This window comes from Mustela erminea, chromosome 10, assembly GCF_009829155.1.
Source record: "Mustela erminea isolate mMusErm1 chromosome 10, mMusErm1.Pri, whole genome shotgun sequence".
Taxonomy (NCBI): Eukaryota; Metazoa; Chordata; class Mammalia; order Carnivora; family Mustelidae; genus Mustela; species Mustela erminea.
This window is the reverse complement of record NC_045623.1, coordinates 6,992,376-7,004,748: the sequence shown is the minus strand read 5'-3', so window position 1 is coordinate 7,004,748 and position 12,373 is coordinate 6,992,376. Positions and strand designations below refer to the sequence as shown.

General features: G+C 43.1%; 1 protein-coding gene across 6 annotated transcripts in view; it reads right to left on the bottom strand.

The window, feature by feature from the left end:
* The window catches only part of NOTCH2 (notch receptor 2), a 195,294-nt gene that overhangs the window by 7,181 nt on the left and 175,740 nt on the right, over nt 1–12,373 (bottom strand). For 5 of the 6 annotated variants that reach the window (XM_032303040.1, XM_032303043.1, XM_032303039.1 and 2 more), the window contains 7 exons: nt 8,387–8,623; nt 5,668–5,780; nt 4,212–4,717; nt 2,536–2,883; nt 1,661–1,803; nt 1,252–1,462; nt 723–819 (listed from right to left, as the gene is read on the bottom strand). In XM_032303040.1, the coding sequence (XP_032158931.1) occupies nt 723–819; nt 1,252–1,462; nt 1,661–1,803; nt 2,536–2,883; nt 4,212–4,717; nt 5,668–5,780; nt 8,387–8,623 (1,655 nt within the window). Of the gene's footprint in view, nt 1–722; nt 820–1,251; nt 1,463–1,660; nt 1,804–2,535; nt 2,884–4,211; nt 4,718–5,667; nt 5,781–8,386; nt 8,624–12,373 lie in introns of those variants that run through there. The other variant, XM_032303044.1, reaches the window with a different exon arrangement.

Sequence of the window (12,373 nt, the reverse complement as noted above, 5' to 3'; positions counted from 1 at the left end):
TAATGAGGTACAAAGAATAATAATCAGGTACAAAGAAGTTAAGTAATTTTCTAGCTACCAAGTAGCAGAGTTTGGGATCCAAATCCAGTTCTGATTATAACTAAAGCAATGTTATTGCCGTCATCCAGTATTGCATCCCTGTATTCCTCAAGCATGCATATCTTCAAGCCACTTTAGAATATCATGGATATATGCATATCCCAGCCATGTACAGGTATGGATGGATGGTCTCCCTTTTTGTATCAGCTTCAGCCTGATCTACCTCTTACTTCTATATGGTTTTAATTTTCTGGATTCAAGATGCAGAATCTTCAAATTCAACGGTCACTGCCTTTCTTCTTCTGTGTATCTATATCTACAACTTCCTTTCTAGAAGGAATATCCAGAGAGGATAAGAGAAAGATCTAGCCAAAAAGGAAGTAAGTTTTAATACACATCAGTCTTTATTTGGCTACCATAAGCATGATTCTGAAGGAAGAAGTCACGTTTGTTTTATTATTTTTAAAGAGTTCTTAGTGAAACGCGTATGGAGGAAACCCAAGGCCATTGATGACCTAACAATTTTTACCTTTCAGGACACCTGGGGTTAGCCATTGCCTGGGCAGCATACAAAGACTACCACCCTGTTCTCCCATTTGGGACACTCCAGATACCAAAAGACAGAAATATGAAGTGTGACCAGATAGTGCCTGACAATGGTGGATTTACCACGGCCAGCTTACCTTGGCTTTCTTTGGCTGGGGCCCTTCATCATCAACCCAATGTTCACTTGTTCCAGAACCAATAAGGTTAGCCTCTGAGACTTGCACAGAGAGATTTCTGAAAGGACAAAATTAAGAAGGGAAAAAACAAGAGCAGAGGTTATACTGTAAACTAATATAGTGGTTTTTAATACTTTTTCTATGGCTATCCTCAAAGATTTTCAGGGGCTGTGGCCCAGAAAGGGTGGGTAGTATTTTATGTCCCATTGCCTGAGTAAAAGTCCTTTCCTTTCCCATGGATCAAGAGCTTACAACAAAAGTGTGCCTCTACAAAAAAGCTGAGCACTGCCACTTAAATAGGTATGGAACAGAAGCATCCAGATTCTATTATTTCATCGTCACTCAGCAGGAGTTCAGAATCATGGTCAAGTGTGATAGCGTGATATCGCCAGAGCTTGAAATTTAAAATCATAATTCAACAAGATCTCCTTTCTGATCTATCCCTGCTTTTTACTACTGTCAATAGTAGTTTGCTAGTAAACCATCTTACTTCAGTCCCACAGCATCCTGTCCCACTGGCTCACGACGCTTGTGATTGCTGGAGTCTCGACGAAGGGTAAAACCTTCAGGCAGCCAGAGGGAGCCATGCTTACGCTTTCGTTTCGCCATGATTACTCCCAGCAGGATAATAAACAGGATAATGACAACAGCCACAGCAAGCAGATATAGAAGCTGAGGGGGTTTTGGATTCAGAGATTCACCTGGAAATGCAGAGGGACAGGGAAAGTGCTGAATAAACCTCTCAATATTAGTATAAATTCATTTAGAAGGCATGGATTGATTGACATCACCAGCCCTGAAAAACAGAGCTGCACATTGAAAAGTGTGCCCTTTTCTCCGTGCCCCCAAGTAACGCCTCCACTGCCCCAAACTTTCCCCTTAACACCAGTGCTACTCACTGAAGACAGACACAAGAGGGTAGGACAGGGTCCCCTGGATGGCATGAGAAGCCAGAAGAGCTGCTGCTGCATCTGTGTTCTTGAAACACTGGTCTGAATCTTGAACACACTGGCGGTTGTCAATTTCCAGAAATACCTTAGAGCTGTGGGATGCCAAGGGAAATGGTGAGAAAACAGAAAGGTGTCAGTTAAGCAGCGAAGTTAAAAAGGATTACATGAGCCTTCCTTCCTCACCTTCAGCACTGGGCTCTCCAGCTCTGTGACGCTTCCTTGAAAGATCTTAGAAATTAAGATCCTGTCCCTTCAGATCCTAACCACTAATTCCCACTTGGACTCTGTCTCACCTTCCTTGGCCTGGCTGAGTCTGCGCCTTCTGACTGAGGCAACACAAGACCAAGTGAGGAAAGTGGGTAAAGCTGGTCCTCATTCTCCTCTGTCTCTGCATCTGGATCCTAGCTAGCTAGAATTGTGGGATATACCAACAAAAAGTAGGGTGCAAAGACACAATTTAAGATGATTATAAAGACTTCTATGAATAGAAGGCAATGATTATTTCAAAAGAAGAGTAGTACTGAAGGGATCTGAGGCAACCCTGGCAAAGGGTTACGGATTCTGGCATTTGAGGAGGCCTCCCTGACATCCTGCCTTCTGCTTGCTCCAATGTACCTCTCAGGATACCAGGACCAAGGCAAACCTTAACTCTTAAACACACATACTGGCAAATGGGTTTGTCTTACTTGGTGGGCTGTTCTACTTCTCTGAGCTCTGCATTTTTACAGGTTCAGTTATAACCTCTGTGTATCAAAGTACTTAGCTTTATAAACTTGAAGAAGTTAAGAAGTAAGCTTTAAGGGCTCTAGAAACCAAACACCTACCCAGCCACCTCCTGTTCTTGATCATCAGGAAGGGACCTTCGAGTCATCCTCTGCTTCTTCATGGCAGCCGACTTCTCACCATAGTAGGGGTAGACCATGAGTGCCCCCTGCGAGTCCCGTTTAATGTGCAGGTTGGTATGGAGCAGGGTACCCAGTGCCCGCAAGAAGCTGCGGGCATCCTGGAGCAGCTGCTCTGGGGGCATGAGCACCACTATAACCAGGGTCCCCTCTGCCAGGTTCTCTGGCCGGTCAGCAGCACAGTCCAGCCCGTCCCAGCCACACTCCTCACTGTTGCATCCCTGGTCACAGTGGTTGTCTTTGAAGTGGTCTGCACAGTATTTGTCATACCTAGGCAGGAGGCAGAAGCGGGAGAGAACAAGGAAACAGTTCAGAATAGACTGCCGCATTATTTGGTTTTCTACTTGGAACTATTGTGGCTTTCCCCACTTATCTCCTATGGCCCAGATCAGGTCCCTCTGCCGAATCTCCTATCCCCGACAGCACAGAGTACATATCATCTAATGCTCGCCACAGGAGAAAAAACACTGTGCTGCTTACTATGCTGCAGGGCTCACAGCCCCCCAGGCAGCTGGTGATCTTGTTAAGTCAGATTTGTAAGCAAAGCTGCACACCTGAAACAAATATCAACCAGGTGCACACTTCCTCTCTTTTTTTAATCCACTATCCCTAATGAGTTAACAGTGAACTTTTGGAAGTAAAAGGTGCCTCCAGGAACTAAACCATCAGGGCTCTACAGAGGATCATGTCAGTATGGCTCATTTCCTTCCCAAACAAGACTTAGTCTTAGCTGTGGAAGGCAGGTGCAGAGAGGTGCATGCCATACACGGGACCAGATTTAAATCTGTGCCAGAGCACACAGAGTCTCTTTCAAATACTGGGAACAGGAAATTGAGTCTCCAAATCTAAACGCTGCACAAACCATTTCATCTCCCTCTCCTCCCTACTCCCACCCCTTGAGAGTTTTGCCACTGGTACAATTTGCCACACTGGCTCATTGAATTTGGGAGTCAACAGTAACTGTATGTGCTCTGACAAGTTCTCCAACCTCCCACGTCTCAGTTCCCTCACCTGTGAAAGACCAATGACAGTAATTATGCCTCATAAGAATGTTGAGAGCTCACTGAGGTTAAATTAAATGCAAGAGCTAAAAGGAAAGTTGTTATTTAACCATAAAGCACCTTGTAACTGCCATAGTAACGACTATGAGGGTTAACTAGCCTGATCTGGCTTATGCTTCCTGATAAGTCTAGATGGGGAAACCCTGTCTAAAAGAAAGGGATGGGGGTAAACAGAGAGAGGTACAGACCTTTTCATTCATCCTGCAGGCAGATTATGTGAGAGGCTGCCTGGGAATGGGTAACACCACTTCCAAAACTTATTTCCCCTAGGAGGTCGTGAGAGCAGCAGGTGAGAAGGCAGAGAAAGGCAGAGAGAGGGTGGCTGCACATGAGCATTCCTGGACCTCTGTCAGCAAGGGGGAGCACAGGGCAGCGTGCGGCGGGGCAAGGCTGACACCAGGAAGAGGGTCTCAGGGCACCAGTCTGAACAGCAGAGGCAGCTTGGGCTGAAGCCCTGGAGTGGTTAGGAGCAAGAACGAGGAACTGAGTTGTGTTAGTGATAGTCTCCCTCAGCTTCTGGGGACCCTGGACTCTTACTTGCATGTCTTGCTGCTCCCCTGGCATTCAAAATTGTCAAAAAGGCACTCGGCTGTGTTACACAGCTCATCACACTGGTTGTTGATGTAATCCCAGCAGGGAAGTGGGGAAGAACAGTTGGCCCAGGGGTTCTCCATGGTCAGGGAACAGTCACCCCCATCCCACTGGCAGGCATGGCTGTTGCAGGCTTCATCGCAGACGCCGTCCCGAGCTTTGTCGGCACAGTACTGGCTCAGGCAGGTGGCAGGAGGGGTGCTGGTGGGGGCCATGTAAAGTTCACAGTGGCTGCCCCAGAATGGTGGAGAACACTGGCAAGAGTAGTAAGGAGGCTGGCGCTGAGGATAGCAGCTACCCCCATGTTGGCAGGGACTACTGGCACAGCCTGATTCGCAGTCCTGGGGGTTGGGGCAGAAGCAGCGGGGTCCTGAGGCCGTGTGCACACACTGCTCTCCTCTCCTGCACTTCACTTGTCCGCAGCTGCTCTGGCATCTTGCCCCGGAGAATCCCTGTGGAAATCAGTGAACAAATGAGGATAGCAGGCCTCATTTTTCCTCCCAATCCCTTCTCTGCCATACCTCTAGACAATAAAGATAGACACATGGCTAAGATCCCTCCACGTAGCCTCCTGTACCATGTTCTAGGAGGAAGCCTCTTCAAGGTGACCTAAGGTCAGAGATGAAGGTTCCATGGGATGAATGTAGAATTTGTTCACTTTAAGAGCTCACTTCTAGAAATTAAATCCACAGGTCATAGGTGGGATAAAACTCAGATAACACTGTATCTATAAGCAACTTCCCTAGCTGTCCTTAGACCATTTATACAATGGGTTTCGGGGCGGGGGAGAGAGACGTTATTTCCGGAGTCTGGAGCATCTAATAAGCTTTCCGTGTCATTTTATTCTTATACTTCCTGCTCAGCCAGACCAAAGTTACTGCACAGGTCTCCCTTCGCTACGTCCTCACACAGAGTGATCTCTGTTTTAGGGAGGTTTTAGCCCCTGGAAGAGGACAGAGAGTTTTCACACCAAATGGCTAAAAATAGGCTTCCTTCTAGTATAATAAGCAGCTTGCTCCCAAATAGTCCCTGCTAAGGAGTATAAGCAGAGTAGCATTTCCAACCAACTCTGCCCCAATCTGGGAGGCAAGACTACCCTCTGGCACACCCAGAAGCCAAAGACACTAGTCTTGTTTTCAAGGGAATATTTCACTACTTTCCGTGGATTTCTCTTAGTGCTTCTAAAGACTGAGAGTCATAGAATAGGGAGCTCACTCTTTCTGGGAGTATCTTAACAGCTTTAAATGGGAAACTCCAGCACTTTTTTGTGAAGGAGCTAAAATTAATCAGTCTCCACACCAAGAAGTTCCAGATGGAGTGTGGAAAAATCAGGTTTAATCTCAGCTTTGTCCAGACTGTGTAAAAGAGAGCATGCCCCTTAAATAGACAACATGGCACTTACCGGGGGACAACGACAAATGAAACCATCAGGCATGTTGCTGGCCACAGCACAAGTCCCCCCATTCAGGCAAGGCATCTGGGGACATACATCAATGAAAGTTTCACAGTGACGACCTTAAAGCAGAAAATAGAAAGGCGTTTTAAAAGGGAGGAGTAGTAACTGCAGTTCCTCAACAGAGTGCTGTTGGGATGGGAGCTAGCCAAATGGTGAGGGATGGGGCAAGAGGTGTGAGCTGAGTCCTAAGCCCAAGGGAACATGAGAAGATGAGGAAAACACTAATTGGACCACCACTGGTTCAGGCCAATACCCTCATGTGTCTTGCCCACACAGTAAGTATATGTGGCACACATCCCCAACAGACTCACAAAACAGGGTGGACAGGGATGTGAAAAATCACTCTAATCTGACAAAAAGAGAAGAAAAAGAAAAGGACACTTCAGCTTTTTAATTTTTTTTGAAGATACTTTAGCTTTCATAAACCAAAAGAAACATTTACCAAAACCATTCAGTGCATTTTGTTAAAACTGTCAACTTCACAGGAGAGGCTACACCAGGCCAACATATCCAAGTGGTGATTTGTAGCTTACATAGAATTTTCATCTGTAACATCCCTTTTCAATCATTTTCTAGCCATTTTGTAATCTGAATGGCACTGCTTTAAAATAGAACTGAGTTTTTTCCAGAGTTAATTTCCTCTAGAGACAGTTCTAAAACAGAAGGCATCTAGATCGAGGCCACTGCTGCATGATAAAGTGAAGTAAACAGCTAGAACCTAGGGGAAGATCTGTGGAGACACAGCTGGTGCCTACTGGCAAATGGCAGGAGATGGGTCCCATCTGGCCCTCAGCCATGGACAAAGAGAAGAGGGGTTTTCAAAAGGAAATTTAAATAGTCATAGTTTTGGTCAGTCAGGATTAAGAGGCAAGGGTTACATGTGCCTGCCTCTTCAAATCACAGCAGCAGCCACTACCCAAGAGCAGCCATCACATGGACATGGGGCTCAGGGACAGATGGCCCCTCAATGTCCATCTCAGCAACCGCATCCCACAATAATTACACCCAGTGAGCTCAAGGGACTCTTTTCAATCACAAGTCTGGACAATGCATCACTACTCCTTCCTGGTGGTGGGACCCAAATTCAAGGTTGTCTTTAATCCTTCCTTCATCTCTTTCCCTCTTTCTTTGTAGGTGCTTGTCAGGGTTTCCAGGAAAAGGAAGCCTCAGAGGCAATGAAAGAAACAGCAGCCTGCTTTGCTTCTCTGGCTTCCCAAGCACCTCATGGCCAACATGAGGCTGCCAGACAGACTGTTCACACTCTCTGTGTCCAACATTGCCCCAATAGGCATGATGTTCATAAGGGACTGTTTCTTTTTTGATATCGCATCCAGGCATCTTCCACAGTGCAAAATACCTCCCATTCTTCATAAATTACCAAAGTTCTTAAAGGTAACATCTCTTTAAAATTGGAAGGAAGGAGGTCTAGAGATGGGCTCACAATACAGCTGAGTCCAACTTGCCAAATTAGTACTCAGGAGACTACTGTAGCCTATCACCTGACTCCCAAGGAATACTACTATAGCATAAAGTCTGGAACGACTCCAGAAATGCCAGGCAGACTTCTGAGTATCTGATGACACTGCCACTGTTAAACACTATTGTAGTCCCCCAAAGTTGCCAAGCTGCCCATCTTCAGAAGTAACTAATAAGTGCCTATGACAAGAGCCCATTCTGAGACAGGACTTGGTCATCTTTATGCTTTGTGAAGATAAAGAAGCTTGAGAAGAGACTGGGAGCACAGCCAACTCTTAGCTGTGCAGGTAATACACCTGCAGCTTTCCAGTACATACTCTCATGAACTGGTTTTGCTTAAACACATCCCAATTCAGACCTACTCCTCTTAGGTGACTCAGAAGATCCTAATCATCTCTGGGTTCCAGACATGGAGAGAAGGGGAAGTGACTACCCAGTAACCCAAGTTATTACATGCCAAAGGAGACAGGGTGATGAAGCCAGAGCAGACGCTTGGTTTCTGAACACAAGACATTATTTTCCTCAGATGAAAGAGTTCTGTTGATGAATTTGGTGTTGGCAGCACAGCAATGTGAACATATTTAATACTATTGAACTGTACACTTAAAAATGGTTAAGATGGGGGTGCCTGGGTGGCTTAGTGGGTTAAGCCTCTGCCTTTGGCTCAGGTCATGGTCTCAGGGTCCTGGGATCGAGGCCCGCATCAGGCTCTCTGCTCAGCGGGGAGCCTGCTTCCCGCCCCCTCTCTGCCTACTTGTGATCTCTGTCAAATAAATAAGTAAAATATTTTTAAATGGTTAAGATGGTACACACTGTTATGTGTATTTTGCCCCAATTAAAACGTGTTATTTTGCTTAACCACTGGTGACCAGTAAGGGCCAAGGAAAGAATGTGTTCAGGTCTTCACAGCATTCTATTTCTTTTTTTGTATTTCTGCTCTAGTATGATATCATCAGCGTATAACAAAAGAGAAAGCACCTCAGGAAAAACAAAAAAGGCAGAGGTAGACTCTAACATCCATGAAGCACAGACCTGAGGAAAAACTGCCTCCGAACTAAGCTGCCCTAGTTTTTCCCATGTAAGAAAAAAGCTACTTTGGGTCCAGTAGGTGACATACGTCCTTCACTCAAATTTCCTCACTCAAAGCCCCTCCGAGGTAGAGTGCTGGCGGTGCTGGAGAGACTCTCACCAGTGAAGGCGTTGCGGCAGACACACAGGTAGTCATTGGTTAGCTGGACGCAGTCCAGGCTGCCCTCAGAGCTGCAGGGGTTTGAGAGGCACTCGTTGATGTCCCCCTCACACCGCTCTCCGGCAAAGCCAGGCAGGCAGCGACAACTGTAGCCCCCAATCCTGTCCACACACTGACCACCATTAAGGCAGTGGGGACCCCCAGCACAGTCATCAATGTTCTCTTCACAAAGCAAGCCTGGAGGAAAGAGAGAAGACATAGAGAATGATGACATTCTTTGGAACACTGCCTTCCAGCTGAAGAGAGCGGTTATTCAGGTTACATGTCTCAATCTGCAATGGGACCTTTCAGGTCAGGCAAGGAGAAGCTGCTGTCCTCCTGGTGACCAGTAAGGGCCAAGGAAAGAATGTGTTCAGGTCTTCACAGGTACTCTCCCACAGAATCCACCGAAGCAGTCTCCTGGGCAGTAGCCAGAATTCTTTGTTCCATCTGAGAGACGGGGAGACTGGAGCTCAAGAGACACCCAGCAATTTTCATTACTTTATTCCCATTATTCAAACTATAAAAACAGTTCAAAAGAGACTATTACAATCAGGACATAGATTATAAGTATGTAAAAATATTGGTAAGAACTAGAACTTAATTTTGAGTGATATAGTTAGGTTTTAGACCACTGACTTTTTTCCTGTAAAATAATGTTTACTAGTTGCTTATTTTTAAAAATTTTAGGAAAAATATTCTGTTGAGAGCTCAAAGGTTATTCCATTTAAAATAGCGCTCATTTAATGTACTATCGATGTAAGTGAGCTATCTAGTATGACATCTGTAAATATTCTTGAGAGTACAAAAGAAATTAATAACAATTCTAGAGATGATTCCATGAATGATCTAAAAAATTATAAAAGAAAGGAAAACAGTTATGTATTCTTGTCACTTATAGTGGTAGCATACACTAAGATAAGCAAGACTATTAAAAAGGAAAAAGAGGGCATCTGGGTGGCTCAGTCAGTTGAGTGTCTGACTATGGCTCAGGTCATGATCCAGGGTCCTGGAATGGAGCCCCACCTTAGGCACCATGTCCCTCTCTCTGTGTCCCTCCCCACTGCTCATGCTCTTTCTGTCTCTCTCTCAAATCAATAAATAAAATCTTTTTAAAAAAAGGATGAAAAGACCTCATTTTCAATAGCAATATCAAAAGATAAAACTAGAGAAATAATCTTAAAAAGAAATGTACTATAGCTATATGAAAACTTTAAAATAGCCCTGAAAGACACAAAAGGAGATCTGAATAAATGAGAAGATGCTATGATTTGGTTAGGAAGACTCCTCATCATGAAGATGTCAGTTTTCCTTACACAGATTCATAAATTTAATACGACCCCCATAAAAAAAGCCACCAAAATTTTTTAATGTAATTAATTTTTAAATGGATAATCTGACTCTAAAGTTATATGAAAAAATAAACTATAACCATAGCCTGGAAAACCCTGAAAACAAAGTTCCTTAATAATTAAAACAGAGTGGTATTGATAAATTAACAGAATAAAGCAGAATAAAGGAAAAAGAAAAAGAAAAAGAAAAGAAAGAAAGAAAAAGGAAAAAGTCCGGAATAACACCCAGTTACACAAGGAAATTTAGAATTTGATAAAGTTGCCATCTCAAATTATTGCATAAAAGGTCAAATATTCAGTAAATTGTGTTGGGAAAAAAATCAGTAGCCATATGGAAAAAAGTGCTACAATATTCTAGTACTTGAAGAAAATATGGGAGAATTCCTTTATAAACTTAGAGTGTAGAAGGTATTACTGACTAGGATTCAAAATCCAGAAGCCATTTAAAAAAAAAAAGGTTGATAAATCCAATCTGATTAAAAGGAAAAAGCTCCAAGGGTGCCTGCGTGGCTCAGTCAGTTGAGCATACGACTCTTGGTTTCAGCTCAAGTCATGATCTTGGGCACCTAAGACTGAGGCCCCCTTGAGCTCTGCATTCAGCGCAGAGTTTGCTTGAAATTCTCTCTCCCCCTCTCCCTTTGCCCCTCTCCCTGCTCTCTCTCTAGAATAAACAAATCTTTAAAAAAATAAAAATAAAAAGCTCTGCATGAAAAAAATTATAAAAAAATCAAAGACAAGAAATAATATACTGACAATATTTTGTATCATACTTTATCTCTATAAAATATTAACATGATCAATGTAATAGGGGAAAAAAGATATAGATACAAACAAAGAAACCACTGAAAGAGGAAAACCAAATGACTCATAGATGAGAATACATTTATCCTGACTGAGAAGAAGCCAGTATGCTCATACACTATGAATCAGCAATATTAATCTAAGTTACAAATGCACATAATTCTCTAATCCAGCAATTCCATTTCTGTAAATTTGTCTACAAATATACACATGCAAGAAACCCAAACTTCTATCACTAGGACTTTGGTTCTATATACTTCTACTCAAAATTCTACAGGATGAAAAAAATTAAGGAAGTTCTATAAATTGATATGGAATCATCTCCAATTAAGTAAAAAAAAAAAAATCAAGTGTAAGAGTTTATCTAATACCCTATCTTCAAAGTAAGAAGAGGGGTAAATAAAAATATCTTTGTATTTGGCTTCTATATATGTAAGGAAATTCTGAAGGGCACATAAAAAAAAAACCTAGACGATACACAAGAAAGTAAAACAAAGTGGAGGTTATTTGCTTGTGAAGAGGGAGAACTAGGTATAGGGAAAGGGAATGGAAAGAGAATTTTCATTTTATGCTTTTGTTACATGTGTATGTATTTAAGAATGTGTGTCTATATGTAAAATTTGGGACATGTGCATAGATTACCTATTTGCAAACCATAAAAAACAAGACAGTAAAAAACAAAACAAGTTTGTGATCCCACTGACACTGAATATTTGGCAATTAGGAGCTGCTAGTAAAATGAACACTGATGCCTAGAGTCCCATCAGAATGGAACCAGCAGTAATACACAGACCTATTAATTGAGAATGAGCTCAACCTCTGCCCGAAGCAAGGTAGTAGGGATACGCACAACAGTTGGCTCTGGACCTGGAACCAGAGGTGCCCCCAGGCCAAGATCCAAAGCTCAGGAGTACTGAAATCATTGTGATAACTCTCACAATGAACTTATAGGATTTGACAGTCCCCTGGAGGCTGACCAATGGCCAGAGAAGTCAAGCCAGGAAAAATAAATACCAGTCTACATACCTAACCAAGCACACATAGTATGGTAACTCAATGAATTCTAAGCATGATAAACTCAAAGAGATCCAAATCTACAAATATCATAAGCAAAAGGTCATAAGACAAAGACAAAGAGAGCACTTTGAAAGTACCAAGGGAGAAGCAACTTATCACAAACAAGGGATCCTCAATAAGGTTAACAGCTGATTTCTCCTTAAAAGACAAAAACAAACCCTGAAGGTCAAAAAGCAGTAGGATGGGGGCACCTGGGTGGCTCAGTGGGTTAAGCCGCTGCCTTTGGCTCAGGTCATGATCTCAGAGTCCTGGGATCGAGTCCCACATCGGGCTCCCTGCTCAGCAGGGAGCCTGCTTCCCTCTCTCTCTCTCTGCCTGCCTCTCTGTCTACTGTGATCTCTCTCTGTCAAATAAATAAATAAAATCTTTAAAAAAAAAAAGCAGTAGGATGCCAACAATGAATCATGGAACACTACATCAAAAACAAATGGTAACTGACATAACATAATAAAAAAATTATTAAGAAAAAACAGTAGAATGACATATTCAAAATACTAATAGTCAAAACTAAAAGCAAAACTATTGTTTAAGCCATCCTTAACAAACAGAAAAGAGAACTTTTGTTGCATTATGGAAGGGTCCATTCTAGGACTAACATCTATAATACATAGAACATTCATGGTATAGCAGAATTCTTAGAGTGCAATGATATCTATGTGTTCTCCCACACCCCCAGTCTCTCCTGGAGTCAGATTGAGACCATTTTACTAATTCTGGC